This window comes from Podarcis filfolensis (genome assembly GCF_964270895.1).
Source record: "Podarcis filfolensis genome assembly, chromosome: 10".
Lineage (NCBI taxonomy): Eukaryota > Metazoa > Chordata > Lepidosauria > Squamata > Lacertidae > Podarcis > Podarcis filfolensis.
Window position 1 is genome coordinate 53,114,600 of NC_139612.1, and position 17,045 is coordinate 53,131,644.

Sequence of the window (17,045 nt, forward strand, 5' to 3'; positions counted from 1 at the left end):
TGGCAGAGCAGCCTCGCACCCAGATTTTTACCGTAACATTACAAACATATAATGGAGAAGAGCAAAGTAAAACAGAAGAAGATTAGACAAGGCTAGAGAGCACACTGAGGCCATTGTATTTATCTTTCCTGGCTCTGAGTGTCTTCCTGTAATTCAGGGGTCAGCAAACTTTTTCAGCAGGGGGCGGGTCCACTGTCCCTCAAACCTTGTGTGGGTCCGGAATATATTTTTAGGGGGAAATGAATGAATTCCTATGCCCCACAAATAACCCAGAGATGCATTTTAAATAAAAGGACACATTCTACTAATGTAAAAACACACTGATTCCCAGACCGTCCACGGCCGGATTTAGAAGGTGATTGGGCCGGATCCGGCCTCCGGGCCTTAGTTTGCCTACCTGTGCTGTAATTGATACAATATTTGCACAAGGAATGAGTCATCTAGAGGATGAGTGAGAGTGAGTCAGCACTTTTCAGCATTTTCCAACACTTTCTACACTTTACTGCTTCTGCTCTCAAAGACCTTTGTCACATGACAATCAGGTGGGGGTATGCAGAACTTGTCAGTGAAAGAGGGCTTATGATCAGCTGATTGTTGGATCTCCAAAAGTCCTTTTCAAAACACTGTTCAAGTCCAACCCCCTATAATGAAGAAATCTCAATTAAAGCATCAGTGGCAGATGACCCACCAACCTCTGCTTTACAATCTCCACACCTCACTCACAGGTCCTCCTTGAATTCCAGCAGAAATAAGCTATGGCTGTCTCTGCCTTTCTAGTCTGCAGCTTTTGCACCCAGCTTCTAGCTAACAGCACTCAAACTCTATTCTGGCCTTTTGTCTTTCTAACTAACAGACAGTTGAGGGAGAAAGCCCACTCATTTGTCATCTAGCACAGAACCACTTGTTTTGCTCCCCTACTCACTCATACCAAAAGGCCATAACCAGGCAGGTCTGGCTATTACAATAGTTGAATCTACACTGGATCTAGGAATTAGAAGGGGGGCTCAGGTATACACCCTAGCAGCTCCCAAACTCATAACACGGATAGGAACTTTTAGAACAAAAATTCCAAACTGGTATACAGTATTTGTAGTCTGGGAAGTGGAACAATGGAAAAAAGAGCTTTCACTCCTTACCATGCAATATAATAATTCTGCTATGGACGAAAAATTATTGGACAGGTCAAAAGCTGAATTACCTTTACAACAGACATAAGAGAGTAAAAAACATGTCACTGGAATAATTGTATATAGTTCTTAAAGTAAGAAAAAGGCATATTATGCTTGAAATTATGTAACGTATAGGAAATCCTGACAATATAGGAGGCTCATGGAAATTTTTTAAAAGAGAGATAAATATATAACATGCATAGATGACTATCCTCAAACACACTCATCACTATTAATACAAGCCATCTCCCTCAAGCACACAACATACTTACTATGAGCCAAGGGTTAGTGACAAGTGTTAGCTATATCTGTCATCCAGACAAAATATGCACACAAAAAGCTCTTTTTTCAGCAAAAAAAATGCACTTTCTGAAGGAACTGAACTCCAGAGAGGGACAAGAAACTCTCCTTCCAAAAAAAAAAAACAGGAAAAAAAACAACTACCAAGAAAAGCCTTAGCCTGCTGTACCTTACTGAAGTACAAAGAAATAACAAATTGTTACTACCCTGTCATCTTTGTTGAGCAAAATGAGGACTGATGCTACAGCTCTAAAGCTTTACTTTTGAAGTGCTTATCAGCCCCAACATCTTCAGTAGAGGAACGAAATAGAGTAGACAGTTGCCTTCTGGACTATGCTGTTAAGCACAAATATCTGCTTCAGCAAGGATAATAAGGAGCCCAGCCCCTGAATGGGGAGTTCTTGGCTCGCATCTATGCTAGCACAGGATGCAGTGTATAAACAATGGGAAGTTGCAGCCCATTATGGTTTCCCTTCCCAAAGGTGGCGTTTTACATCGGATCTCGGCGCCCCACGTTTAAAATCCCACAAGTTTCCTGCACAGCAGCATAAATCCCAGAGCTCTGTGGAGAGGCAGAGAGCCTGTGTCTTCATAGCTCTTGCCTCCACAACCTGAAAATGACCACATTCCCCCCCCCCCCCACTATTGTTTGCTTTTCGCATGCCAGCTCCCGGGATACTGGGTCCTTCGTACGCCTGCTTGCCTTCAAGTCTCTCGACGGCTGCCTCTCAGCCTCTGCATATTTACGCACCCGACGAAGCAGGCTCCCGACTTGACTACCACAGCTCATGCCGCTACGGAACCAGGCTCAACTTGAGGTAAGACTCGGCCCAGGAGCCCATTTTGTAAACCCCGGGACTCCTCTTTGAAACGTACGTGGAGAAGAATGCTCCCCCCCCCCGCCCTCACTTGCCCACTTCTCCTGCCTCTGGAGTTGGGGGGAAAGGATTTCCATGACAAAGAGCGCTATTCCAACCTCAGCGCCACTTTTCGCCAACTGAACCCTGCCTCGGTTTGTCTTGTCTTCCGGTATCAAGTGCTGAGAGGAATCGCGACAACCGCCCTCTCCCGCCCGCCTTGCTCTGAGGTAACTACGAGCTCTTCTCCTCCTCCTCCTCACCCGCCGTCGTGACACGGCCGCCGCGCCGGCTTCCTTACCCGGGTTGCAGTGCAGCGGCGAGGGCGGCGTGGCGACGGGCGACGAGGGGGCCGGGGAAGGCTGAAGCAAAGGCGGCGGCGGAGGCAGCGGCGGGTCTTTGGGGCCGCCGGCTCCCGGCGAAGGCGCGGCGGGAGGCGGCAGCATGAGGTAGCGATGCGGCGGGGGTAGGCAGCGCACGCAGAACGAGTGGAGGCACGGCAGCAGCTTGGGCCGCCGGCTCTGGATGTTCTGACCGCACACCCCGCAAGTGTCCAACAGGTTGAGCCGCGACTCTCCGTCGGCCCGGTCCGCGGGGCCTTGCCGACTTTCAGCCTCGTTTTCCCCACCCATGGCGACAGGACCGGCCGGGGTGGGCCCTGCTCCCGCCATAGGCTCGTCCATTGTTCGGCGGCGGCGGCGGCGGCCACTTCAGGCGCGAAACGCCTCTCTCCCAACGGCCGCTTCTGCTCTCACGCCCCCCCCCGCCTTCTTACGAGCGGAGCGCCCGCCCCTCAACGGCCGCTGGGAGCAGCGACGTCGGTTGTTCCTTGACCGAACCCGGAGAGGAGGTCGCCAGCGCGCACAGCCGCGCGCGGGCAACGGCTACCGATGCCCCGCCCCCTTCACGCCCCCTCCGGTGACAGAACCGCCGCTTCACGCCACGCCCCCACTATCGACCCCGTCTAAGCTCCGCCCCTTTCTCCTCGGGGTTCTCGCCGTAGCCGCTTCAGAGCGTCATTTTCCTCCTCAGGTGCCTGGCGACCGTCTGGATTCCAGCTGCTAATACGTTTGTATAAACGGCGGGATTGGCAGGCTGTTCTGGGCTTGGTCGAATTCGGGGCGGGGGGTTCATTTCGGGCCACGGGAGAGAAATAGCAGGCTGGCGGCTTAAGGAGGACGAAAGACGCCTAGAGGAGGAGGACGGGGACGGCTTGTGGTAGGTGGTTGTGGGTCAGTTTGGTTTGCTCCTAGGAACCAGCGATGGGGCTGAGTAAAGTACTAGTGAAGTGAGACTGTTTCCACGACCCCCTCCGCCCTAGTGCTTTGCAAGCCCCTCAGAAAGAGCAGGTAAGCACCATCGAAGCAAATGGGCGGGTGGGGGCGGGGAGAGTGAAGGTATTAATTCTTTCCTTTATGGAGCTACACCCCTGAGGGATACTGAGCTCCCTCCAAGGAGTTCAGCAGGGCAACTGGTGAAAGGGAGAACCCTGGTGACCAACCTCCTCCCCAGGTCTGCAAACTGGCCAGCACTTCATTGCCAACTCCACCAGAGGTGACGCTTAAGAAAAAACAGGATCTTCTCTCCTCACACCCCACCCTTGAGAAGACTAAAGCCAGAAATGGTCCAAAGGAAAACCGGAACATGTCCTGAACTGAGCTTCCTTGAGTTAGAAGGAATATCTGCTGTGCTCTCCCAGAAATGTCAGTGAGCAAAGTGGCTCCTGAACCAGGAGAGAGATGGGAGGAGATGCCAAAGACCACCCACCCTTGTTTTTCTCCAGAGGACAGCTTGCCTCCTCAAGAAAGAGCAGCTTTTCCAGCACAGCTGATGGAACAAGCCGGGCTTCTCATCTTCCGTTGAGGCATGCTACTGGGAAAAGTGCACAATTCGTAGGGAGTTAGTTGGAATAGTAGGGATGAGTGTTTGTTTGGCTGTACCACAATTGAGTGGTTGGTGACCACTCCTATAATGTTTTGCTTTCTGTTTACATGGGTATGGAGGAGTATTACTTGCTGTGTGAGTTGATCGCTTGAACTGTCTGCCCAAAGGCCAAGAAGCAGCAGAGAACGCAAGAGGCTTCCTTATGCAGAAGTAATAAAAACACATACAGGAATGTAGCCGTTTGGACCATACAGACAGACTAACATATGTTCTAAAAGCGTTAAGGAGAATACCACATTTATCTGAGAAACAAGTGAAACTTGTTACTATACAGGCCTGCTCTGAAAGAGACTGTATCCACTACCCAATATAAATTTGCAGTGGAAAGATGGACAGTTGCTGGGACGAACTCCTAGCATTGCAGGGGTGTGCTGGTTTAGCAAAAACACTGTAGCAGACCTGTGTTTAAAGCATTGCCATGGAGCTGTATATAATCCTATTTTTAAAAACCTACTACATTACTGGTACCAGTCTGAATATGTAATTGAAGCTTAACAGACCACAACTCTCCCAGTCCTTAAGTTCATGTCTCTGAGGGCAGTAACACTGCCATTAACAAATTGCAAAAAGCTAGTTTCACAACAAACAATTTGGTGGAAAGAATCTTGAAGTGAAGGGGTAGCAAGTAAAATCCACTGTTCAGAATTCTGTTTTTATCTTGAACAAGCTATTTATAAATAAAAGCATGTATAACCACAGCTCACAGGAAATGCCTAATTTCCTTTTTTTAAAAAAAATAATATTTATTAAAGATTTTTTAAAATTATAAAAAAGAAAAAACAGAAAAAAGACAAAACAGAAAAAGAAAAAATACATCCATCATTCTCAAGTTTTTAACTTTCGTTACCTTCTTTCTTTGACCTCCTCCTCCTCCCCTTTCTTGTATCCTGGTTAATAATTATCACAGCAAATCCAATCCATAATTCATAATATTTTGTCCTTACATTATCTTAATCTATTTTTCATCTTGTCTTATAGCAAACCTTGAAACTTAAAACTTAAATCTTATTTTTACCGACTTCTCATAACCATACCATTAACCTAATTCTTTAAACATTTTTACTAGAACCAAGTAGTTCCGTTTCAACATTTTTCTAGCATTCATCAATTATTTTAAAGCAGTCCTAATGATAAAAGAAAAACAAGTAAAACAATCCAATCTTCATCCAGCGTCCCTTCCTCCTGGTTCCGGATTTTGTCAGTCCTTTTTGTCCCATTTATCTAGCGCATTAACCTGGTGTCCTTATATCCGAGGCCCTCAAGTCTCTTCCATGTCCCTTCCATGCCCTCTTCTTCATATTTTCCTTCCACTCGTAGGAACTCCAGCTTAGTAATATTTTTGACCCTTTTCAACAGATCAGCCCCATTTCCATAGTCCAGACTAAACTCCATGTGATATTTAAACACCTGTTTCAGATTCCCTCCAAAATTAAAAGCCCTACAGCTCCAAACATCTGACGGCCCATTACCAGACTCAGAAAGTCCAAACATCCCGGCATGGGAGGGTCATTCCAACCCCCCATTTCCAAACCAAACCTAACTTTATCTTTCCAAGCCTGGTTTTTTCCAAATTCATTTATCAAATCCAAAGGCTCATGATCCTGCAGGGCCGCAGCTCCCTCCATTTCTGACACCCAGGATTCAGCAGTATCCTCTTCTCTCATCTGTGCTGTCATAGCACACTCCTGTTTTAGTTCCTGGGTAGGCTCCATGTAGTTTCCTACTGCCTGTTCAAAATTTCTGGTCGCATTAGTCATCAAGTCCGTCTTCTGGTTTAGCTGATCCAATAGGGCATTTATTTTACAGAAAGCACCCAACAGAGCTTCTGAAAACATTGTCCTGCAAGGTCACAAGTCCTTTCCCACAATTGTAATCTGTAACAGCTGCAAGCTCCTGAAGTTGGTTACAATTTCACAGTCTCCCTCTAGGGGGACAACTTGTTTATTCTTTCTTTTAAGAACAATAGCAACAAAGTTTCTTTTTTAAAATATTCAGTCAATATTTGTTCCTTTGAAATGCGAAAGGAAACAATGGAGTCACTATGTTACTTTTCTTTTAACTATCTGTCAGAAACATTTGTCTCTGGTCAATGAGCTTCAAACATCAGTCCTGACACTCCGCTCCAGGATCAGGACGGTGGAAAGTTACTTTACTTTAAACTCACTTCTGCAGGTTTAGACAATCCAAAAAGAGGTCCCCCTTCTTCTCCTGCTACCGAAGGGGGGTTCCACGATTTTAAATGATGAAAGCCAGTCCTTTAAAGGTGAATTTCTATGCTCTAGTTACGTTATCTTTGCTTTATTCTGACTACAAAGAAACGGAAGGCTGACTTCCTGTTTAGACCTTCCCGTTTCAGTACCAAATTGAAGTAAATTTTAAGTCCAATTCCTCTCTACTGGCCAATCCTTATTTGAAGTCCAATTGTTCGAGTTTTAAGTACTCACGGGTGATTCTTTAGATACCAAATTGTCCCAGGAAAAAGGCAGCGCTCTCCGGCAACGGCTATGCGGCTTCACTCCACGGAAAAAGCAGTAGACTCACAGCACCGCGCCACACCCCCCTCTTCGCTTCGGAGCCCGTTTATGGGTTCCTTTGCGGGTTGGGGGGGGGCGCTAAAGGTGCCTGCCGAGTCCCATGGTCACAGGCTTCATCCACCTGTGATTTTTTAAAGGGTCCCCGCTTCGCTGTAGCGGAAGAGACCCGTTTCGCGCGGAGCTGGTCCCTCCGGTTCAGAGGGAGTCCGCCATTGCCGATGGCGCCACCCCGGAAGTCCGGAAATGCCTAATTTCCCTTTCGGTCAGGTCACTAAAAAAAAAAAGAACAAATCTCTTTGATGCTGAAATACCTGAACATTTTGTTCCCTTTGGAGTAGTAAAAGATAAAAGTTGAAATAAATGGAAACTGGTCATCTTGCTGATCATAGGAAACCTGAATTAAGCAGGGAGGAGACAATCATTTACCAATGTGTCTCTGCATTTTGACAAAGACTCTTAATAGAATACTAAATGGGCAAAATCATAGTGGTCCATTAACTAGGTGTGACAGGGCAGGGGGAGAAATTGTCTCATTTATTTTGTTCATTTATGAATCACCTCACATGAAACACCTCAAAGCTATTAACAATAAAGACATCAGTAGTAACCATTTCAAATGCAATACAGATACACTGGAGTAAGAATCTCTGCTTCAAATGCTTGTTGAAAAAAATTATATGGAGGAAATAATTGGGGAGCATACAGCCTTTGCTCAGCTACTTGAAATTGACTAAGTTCATGTCAATATCATTTTTAATAGTTTTTTATTTTGCAAATACAACAAAAAGGAAATAAAACTCACATTAACAGAAACAGTAATCCTGATTTAAACATACCTATTAATATATGTCCAAATAGTGGAATGTGGGTGTTTATCCATCCAGCCTTGAAGTATAAGTCTCTTAACAACTATATAATCCCGACACCACAGGAATATCATTTAAAAGTGTGAATATCTGCAAGTGTCAAAGGTTTTCCCTAAAGTTAATATGAGCAATCATTTATTAACAGAAAGAGAACACTACAGGACATTCTCACGTCATATGCCTCAAAAAGCATATCTGTATTTTGTCATCAGTATATATCTGAACTAGGCATTTCCCTTCTATCAAGATGCCGGAGAGCCCATTATACTCAGAACCTCAATTTCTGTTTAATCAGTATTTGCTTTAAATCTGAAGAAACACTAGATACAGATGCTAAAGCAGCTCTCCCATTTATTGAGACGAATGGAACACACCCTATTCCAGTCATCAGTAAAATGCTGAACAACTTGCACCTTTCCAATAAACATTTATAAACAACTTTTGTATTTTAAGTCTAGATGTCTGCAAAGATAAAATGATTTCCTCTAAAAATATAGGTGATGCTGAGATGCTCAAAGCCGATGGTCCATAAATACACTCTAAAAGGTGCAGTAGTGGAAGAGATACTGCCATTTGGCACTAGCTATCCAACTTGAAAATGACAAATAATTTCTCCATCTGCTCTGGAGGATTGAGTTTGTATGCCTGTTTAGAACTTCTTCTTGTTGTTGTTTAGTCGTGTCCGACTCTTTGTGACCCCATGGACCAGAGCATGCCAGGCACTCCTGTCTTCCACTGCCTCCCACAGTTTGGTCAAACTCATGTTTGTAGCTTCGAGAACAGTGTCCAACCATCTTGTCCTCTGTCGTCTCCTTCTCCTTGTGCCCTCCATCTTTCCCAACATCAGGGCCTTTTCCAGGGAGTCTTCTCTTCTCATGAGGTGGCCAAAGTATTGGAGCCTCAGCTTCAGGATCTGTCCTTCCAGTGAGCACTCAGGGCTGATTTCCTTAACAATGAATAGGTTTGATCTTCTTGCAGTCCATGGGACTCTCAAGAGTCTCCTCCAGCACCATAATTCAAAAGCATAAATTCTTTGGCGATCAGCCTTCTTTATGGTCCAGCTCTCAAAACCATAGCTTTAACTATACAGACCTTTATTGGCAAGGTGATGCCAACTTCTAGACTAGTATAAATGTGAAAACAGAAATAATGGAAAGTTTTATTGTTTATCTGGATGTTAAATACTAATTAATGTATCAGGGAACGCTGACTGTATTGACCAAAGGCTGTTGACTTGTCAGCTTAACCTGTACTCAAATATGAATGACCTGTGTTCCCAAATATGAACACTGTGCTTTGTGTGTAATTATAGTTCGCAAGAACTAATGTTGGCAAGAATTAATATCAAAAGTTGAATAATTTGGTATAGTTCTGCTTATTGCTGAGACATCATATGTCAGGGTGGTTTTTTTAATGGGTGTAGACATACAGTTTCTGAGTAGTCAGCTACATTTTATCTTTGTTATGGCAGATGTGCACCTGTTTGTGAATTAACTCTGCTGAGTCTGTAAAGAGCCAGGGTCACAGATCCGAGATATATCTGGACCTCTAAGCTGGAGTTCTTCATTTGTCTTTCATCGGTCTTCAGTTATGAAGTTTTTCACCATCACAGGGGATCCAGTGATGTTGTAACTATGTTCTTAAGCTGTTGAACCTCAGTAAATTATTACTGGTGAGCTTTGCTGCCTGCATGTGTTTCTGTTTGGGCACAGCACTGAATTTCTTGTCCTACTGCACATGTGTGGGCACTCTTTTTCTTAACTTTTCATGTGCATGCACTGGAAGTGCTTACCCAGGCATGGAGCCAGGTTGGTGACTGGATTTTGCACCAGCCCTGGCATGGTAGTGAAAGGTAAATAACACTTAATATAGCAATAAAAGACATTAAGAATGTTAGTAAGGTAATTCAATGCATATAGGAATACATATATTCATATTTGGAAAGTATTAGTTAGCTTGAACATGGTTATAGCATAAAACTGCATAGATCCAAGATCTATGTTTGATTAGGTTAACGATTAACCATTGTGTGATCTGCTTTTGTTTGTTGTTATTGATCAAAGGTTAGTTTATTGTACTAGTATGACTTGTAGGATGTTCCGATATGGAGATGTTGTCATGGCTGATGTGGAATGGACAAGATGGAACTAGTTATGTAAGCTGTATGTAAAAGAGTATAAAAGGCTGCGTGAAACCTGTGATCAGTACAGTACTTATGGGACTGTCCTTTACTGCAATAAAGTTAATAAAGGGTATTGTCTTGCTGGAATCCTTGGTTGCATTTCTTATTGAATTTCCTACCAGAAATGAACCGGACAGGGTCAATTTAACACAAGCAATTGTGGTCCACTATGCATCACACTAACTTGAAACCCATTGGGTGATCTTGGGTCAGTCTAGCCCTGTCAAACAAAGGGATCACTGTCAGACCTGTCCTACAACACCCCAGGCTTATAATATTGGCAAATAACGTTCCAGCACCCAGCATAATCACTCCTGCAGTAAACACCCCCTGTGATGAAAAAGTTGGTTTTGCTGGACCAGCTGGATCAAAATGTGTTTGTTTTTTTCTTGCTTTCCCTGCCAGCAAATGGTTAATGAATGGCAGCCTCAGATTGGCTGTAGTTCCAGGAGAGAGAGTTTAAAAGGAGGGGATTTGAGAGAGGAATAATAATAATAATAATAATAATAATAATAATAATAATAATAATTTATTTATTTATACCCCGCCCATCTGGCTGGGTCTCCCCAGCCACTCTGGGTGGCTTCCAACTGAATATTAAAAACAATACAGCATCAGACATTAAAAACTTCCCTAAAGAGGGAAGTTGTCTTTTGAAAGTAAAATAGTTGTTTATTGCCTTCACATCTGCTGGGAGGGCCTTCCACAGGGCAGGTGCCACTACCGAGAAGGCCCTCTGTCTGGAGAGGGTTGGTTGAAGTGGGTTGGAATAGAGGTTGGAGAGGTCAAGAGATAGGTAGGGAGACAGGTTAGGAGACAGGTTGAGGTAGAAGTGTAGCCTTATTGGACTTTACCAATTGGTAGGGTGAGCGTTGCTCCTGGACGGGAGGAAGGAAGTCAAATGACACCGAGGGTTGGTTCAGAGAAAGAGTTTATTCTGCTCTCCGGATAGCAGAAGGCACTTGCGCGGTCAGCTCACAGCAAGTCCAAAGAAATGAGAAATTTCATGCAGTATATATATCCTCCATGAACCCTCTCCCCGCTTCCCCAGGAATTCAAGCACGTCAGCTTATACACGTAAGTTGACATCCATGACCATAAACAGTTATTCCTGTTCCGGCACTCTTGACCATAAAAGGTTGTTCCTGTTCCTATACTCTTATCTTGGGGCAGGAGGTCACCAACTCCTGGCACCGTTCCCGGGTCTCTTGTCAGACTTGACAAGGTCTGTGTGTCTTTTGTGGTCAGGATGTAAGATAAGATCCAGACGCGTCATCCCTGCTCTACTGGAACTGGCAAGGTCACTCATTGCCGTCACGGACTGATAAAGGAGAGAGCTTTGAACACTTGTTTATACAGCTGGGTTTTGGCTCAAGAGCTCAAGTTAGAGCATTTTAGAAATGCTCCCTTGGAGGAGGAAAAATGGGGATTATGGGTCAGTTTCAAAGTGACTGCACAGAAACCCATTCCTTCAGAAGGAGTGAAAGCAAGAAAGAGTTGGTTCTGGAAAACAAAACCACAAAAAGAGTGTGGTGTCCTGTTGGAGGAACAGACCTGAATTTTACTGGGAGGCAGAGGTTGAGCCAGGAGAAGTAGGAGCTGGAAAGGTACAGCCTACTTGGGACTCAAATCTAGTCTGTAGGGGAGAGATTCTTCTAAAGAAAAGAAACTCCCAAACCCAGGGAAGGGAGGGGCTGTGGAGAATCCTTGGGTCTATTGCTTTAGGTACCTCAGGAGCTGGATTGTGGAAGGGGGTGAATAACTGAAAGAAAGTATCACCGTATAAAGGAACCAAACTGATAAGGCAAAAACAACTGAGGACAGCATTAAAGTGAAATTGCACTGTATCACTGAAGTAACCATTTGTGTTAAATACTATCATGCCTTAAATAAATCTTTATTGTTTATTTAAAGAAAATCTGTCTGAGACTCCAGCTTACTAGAATTCCCCTCACAGGATACTCTGGGTTAGAATTTAAAGAGGAAAGGAAAAGAAACCTTCGGGTAAAGGGTTGTTCAGTGAGGTGGGGGCAATTTATCTAAGTGGGAGCGGGCCCGAGGCATGAGAGGGAAAAGTGCCATCGTCACCCCCCCAATATGTTTTTCCTTCTCTATACCATAGCATTTCATGTAAATGAGCATATTGTTTAGTTAATATTTTCCTATCCCACCTTTCTTCCCTCACAGAACTCAATCCACTATACATGGATATTCCTGGAGGCACTGATCTACCTTGTCTTCAGTGAAGTCACTTTATCATATGCCTTCATATCATGCCTTGGGATTGTGTAAAAAGTGAAGACCTTCTTCCACAAGTCCCTCTTCTCCCCGATGCATAGTGGATGTAGCTTTTCCATTACAAAAGAAATCTGGAGCATGCATGATGGAATATCTTGATTTCATGCTGCTTGGCCTGCCCTTTATAATGAGGAAGTAAGCAGACAGCAAAATTGAAAGATGTGGCCTTGAATTCCTCATTCCTTTTAGTTCCTCAAAGTTTAAAGTCTTTCCGTTTGAGGAACTGAAAAATGGGCCTAGCACATGGGTAGGCAAACTAAGGCCTGGGGGCTGGATCCGGCTCAATCACCTTCTAAATCTGGCCTGCACATGGTCCAGGAATCAGCGTGTTTTTACACGAGTAGAATGTGTCCTTTTAATTAAAATGCATCTCTGGGTTACTTGTGGGACATAGGAATTCGTTCATTTATTATTTTTTTCAAAATATAGTCCGGTCCCCCACAAGGTCTGAGGGACAGTGGACCGGCCCCCTGCTGAAAAAAAATTGCTGACCCCTGGCTTAGCGCCATGAAATCAAACCTGGAGTCATTCAATGTAATCTATTTGCTGCATAGGAAAAACAGGCATATTTGCATTTAGACAAACAGTGACTGCACCTATTTACATGAGCTGGACAGATTTGCAGAAGATATGCACAAGGTTTCAAGAAATATGGTCAAATTAGCTGCAGGATGAAGAGCTCACACACCTTCATAATCACAGTTGGTTACAGGAAACAATTTCTCTGCAGCTTGTTTCAAAACTGCCCCCCCCACCAGTTGCTTATGAAATCTCTTGCAATAGCTTGTGAATTAAAAGCTAAAAAGTTTGAGCAAGTGGTGTTTGTAGCTATTGTGATGTTCTGTAGTTTCTCTTGAAGGAAGCCCTTTTGAACCAGAGAAGAGGGGAAAGAACATTGTGACACTATGAAAGGCTTGTCAGGGCAGGACTAAACAATGCAGTACATTAGCCTTCTCCAACCTGATGCCCTTCAGCTGTTTTAGACTACATCTCCCATCACAGTTGGGACAGATGAGAGTTGTAGGCCAAAGTAGCTGGAGGGTACCTGCTTGACAAAGGCTACAGAGAATGAATGGCTTCTGCTGAAAGCAGTAGTTCCACATCTCCCTCTCTTGCCCCCTGGAACATCTACCAAAACAAAATGCATTGTGTGATACCACCATGCTGAGATTATTCTCACACCTGCTCCACCTCACTGGCTGCCATTTGCCAGCATTCAGTGTGATAATATCAGAGCTTGGAAAGCTTATCTTAAAAAGGAACTACTTATAGTTCAAGTGCAACACGCCCCAAAAGTTCTATTTGTGTTTTCACATTCTAGTTCATGTTTATCCCTTTACAAAATGAACAGTTTGTGTTCAAATCACAGTTCAATTTAAGTTCCTCCAAATGTGTCTCAACCATTTTTTCCCAGCATCCAGAATGTTACAAGGAGCTGGCTGAAGGGTAAAATATATTTTAAAAGAGTAGAATGTGAATTGATTTTTCAACAATTACGGTCTTTAAGCTTAAAGACCCAAAAAATCTTAAGGGTAGAAAATGCATGTAAGAGAATGTTCAGTTGGGCAGAAGTTCTGCTAGTGGGATGCCTACTGATAGCCAACTGTGGAAAGCCTCAAAATTGGGTATTTTGAGGGCAATGGGCAGGAAAAGGAGCAGAGCTTACCTCATGCTCTCACTTGATGGATCTAGGCCCAATGAATTATGCCCCATTTCCCAAGTGGCATGAGCACCAAGGCTGCAAATGTGATGGTAGCTCCACCACTCCATTAAGCCCTGCTGCTGCTTGGCCAGGATTTAGATTGCAGTGTAAGCCTATAATTTCAGCATGCAGGAGCATGTGAGTCTGAGGAACATGTGATTATTGCAGCCTACTAAGAAAAATGATACTAAATCAAATGTGACAAGTGCGTTTGTAGACTGAAGACACAGCTTCTGCTAATGTTTGCCCTGTTGAAATTAATGCTGTGTGCACTGACTAAGTGCTTGAGAATCAAAACTGATACCTTAGGCTAACTGTTCATATCATGGCTTTTAGAATAGATCTCACATGAAAAATACTACTCACCAATAACATTTAAAAATAACCATTTGAAGCAGATGTAGAAAATTTGGAGACTCTGTCATGTCTAAAGATAATATTTTTGCAAAATATATTCCTATCTAGGCAATTTGTCAGTTGTTTCATCTAGAGAATGTTCTCACTGCAGAGAAAATGTGTCAGGATTTCAGTGTTGTGATTTATGATTCTGTCATAATGGCAGATGTTCCCTCATGTATCTTTGATATTACAAAGCTGGAGCCATTGTGTTCTTCTCATATTGACTAATAAAAATAAAGCCAAGATAACATCTCAGACATGTTTAGGTTGCTGATTTTCCCACTTGATACCTTTTTGGTAAGAGCTTATAGAACTGAATTAGAACTGAATCTTGCACTGAGCGATTTTCATCCTCAAAATTCACATGAAATAAATCTGCTGCAATTGATTGTCCATTTTCTTAAAAACAAAAACTTAATTTTGTGTATTGTCTTATACTGTATAGGTGTAGTGTCCTGTGTCTACACCTTTTTGCTTCCCTATTATTATTGTTGTTGTTGTTGTTTGTTGTTGTTGTTGCTGCTGCTGCGGTTTAATAAAATTGACTTTTAAAATCTGCAAATGATTATTAATTTATTATTACAAATGCATTGCGCTGAATCCTGCTTAAATAATTTTTAATTGAATAAAACTCATATAATTAATCGGTCTCTTCCCACATATCAAATAAACATGCATATGGGTAAAATCCTGTATGCAGATGACACCAAAGTCTTCTCTCATTTCCATCAGGCACCGGTGAGGCAGTGTACATCCTGAATTGGAGAAAGGCTGAAAAAACAGACTCAAAATGCAAATATAGAGTGTTGGTGAGTGTTTCCTCACCCAGGTAAATGGTATTCAACTTGTTCTAGAAAAGATTATGCTCCATCAAAAGCAGGAATGGGCAACCTGTGCTGTTTCAGATGTTGCTGGACTATAACTCCCATTATTTCTGACTATTGGCCATGTTGGCTGGCACTGATGGGAGCCTGGAATCCAGCAACATCTGGAAGGCCACACGTTGCCCAACATTATCATTAAAAGCTTAAGTAGCTTCTGCGGCTCCAATTGCCTTTTATCAGCTGCAGCTGATACACCAGCTGTGATCATCTCTGAATGAAGATAGCTTAGCCACAGTTATCCATGCTGTGGTGACCTCGCATCATGCATTGCAAGTAGGGCTCCCTTTTAAAACTGCCTTGATGAAACTGCAGGTCTATTAACTAGATCTGGGTGTTTTGATTATATTTTGCCAATACTTTGCCATCCGTACTGGTTCCTGGTAAGTTTCCCAATTTAAAGTGCTACTTTAAACCTATCAATCCCTAAACAGCTTGGGAACAAATCACCCGAAATATTTCCTCCTTTCACAGATGCCTACCTGAACCATGAGATCTTTATCCTCTTCAGAGGCCCCCGGGCTGTGTGCTCCTTCCAAGTCAGGTGAAGCAACAGGCTACTGAGGAGAGAGCCTTTTACGTGGTAGTACCTCCCTAGAGAAGGGTGGCACTGTGGGTAAAACCACAGAGCCTAGGACTTGCCGATCAGAAGGTCGGTGGTTCGAATCCCCGTGACGGGGTGAACTCCCATTGCTCGGTCCCTGCTCCTGCCCACCTAGCAGTTCGAAAGCATGTCAAAGTGCAAGTAGATAAATAGGTACCGCTCCGGCGGGAAGGTAAACGGTGTTTCCGTGTGCTGCTCTGCTTTGCCAGAAGCGGCTTAGTCATTCTGGCCACATGACCCGGAAGCTGTACGCTGGGCTCCCTCGGCCAATAAAGTGAGATGAGCGCCGCAACCCCAGAGTTGGTCACGACTAGACCTAATGGTCAGGGGTCCCTTTACCTTTACCTTACCTCCCTAGAGAAGCTTGCCTGGTACTTCATGGCAATTTCAGCTCCAGGTAGACACCTTTCACTGAAGCTGTTGTGGTTTAATGTTGGTTTCAATCTGAGCTATAAATGCTATACTTATCTCTACTATATGGAACAATTTTAATATGTTCTTGCTTTGTATGTCCCAAGAGTATTTTTTAGATGATCAGCGAACAAATGTCATAAATAAATGAAACAGTATTTCTCAAGCAAAAAACATTCTTTTTAGATTGTTCACATGCATGAATATATTTAATTAAATATACATACAATTTCTATATAATACTTCCATGCTCATTCAGCAAGTTCTTAGAAGTACAGATGCATCAATGTACATATTAGTTTGTTTTAGTATTCAAAATATTTATAAACTGCCTTTTAGAGCCAACTTGAGCAGCCTAATATAATATAATGTAACATAATATAATATAATATAATATAATATAATATAATATAATATAATATAAAAAATATATAATATACCCGTTGTTGTTTTTTACAGTTCTAGTACTAACCATGAAGTAGTTACAGTAACTGCCACACTTTTAACATTGGGTGGGGGAAAGGTGCTGGTACTGCATACGTTTGAGAACCGCCAGGAAAAAGCACTGAATAAAATCAGAAAATACCGCAATTAATAAATAGCAATAACGATAACATCAGAACACTCAGCATGGTATAACAAAAAAAGTTAAAAGTCAAATGGCATATGAAGTGTTTCTGCCAGCAAGGGTTGCCAAAGTGTAGGATGCCCCACTCCTCCAGCAAATAGGAGCTCCCAAGCCTTCATTGCCAAAAGTAGTGCAGAGGCCGGAGAAATTTGGCAAGTGATTGAGTTTTCAAACCCATCAATATTTTCCTGCACTGCTTTTGGGACACTTTCACTAGTTTGCGGGTATGGGATTCAAAACAAACAAAAGCCCCTTTTTGCAGTAAAAAAT

At 43.2% G+C, this 17,045-nt stretch overlaps 1 protein-coding gene and 2 long non-coding RNA genes across 4 annotated transcripts in view; 2 read left to right on the forward strand and 1 right to left on the reverse strand.

Moving 5' to 3' along the window:
* TRIM24 (tripartite motif containing 24) overlaps positions 1-3,271 on the reverse strand; it is a 37,997-nt gene extending 34,726 nt beyond the window's left edge. Inside the window, exon 1 of one of the 2 annotated variants that reach the window (XM_083574195.1) lies at positions 2,628-3,271. In XM_083574195.1, coding sequence (XP_083430321.1) covers positions 2,628-3,009 — 382 coding nt within the window. In that variant the 5' untranslated portion in view covers positions 3,010-3,271. The remainder of the gene's footprint in view (positions 1-2,627) is intronic. The other variant, XM_083574194.1, reaches the window with a different exon arrangement.
* On the forward strand, positions 890-14,813 carry LOC310743762. Its single transcript, XR_014539216.1, has 2 exons — positions 890-2,287; positions 12,040-14,813. It is a non-coding gene; the product is annotated as an uncharacterized lncRNA (long non-coding RNA).
* On the forward strand, positions 3,412-9,939 carry LOC310743761. The gene is made up of 2 exons (XR_014539215.1): positions 3,412-3,544; positions 9,142-9,939. It is a non-coding gene; the product is annotated as an uncharacterized lncRNA (long non-coding RNA).
* Positions 14,814-17,045: the final 2,232 nt, after the last annotated feature.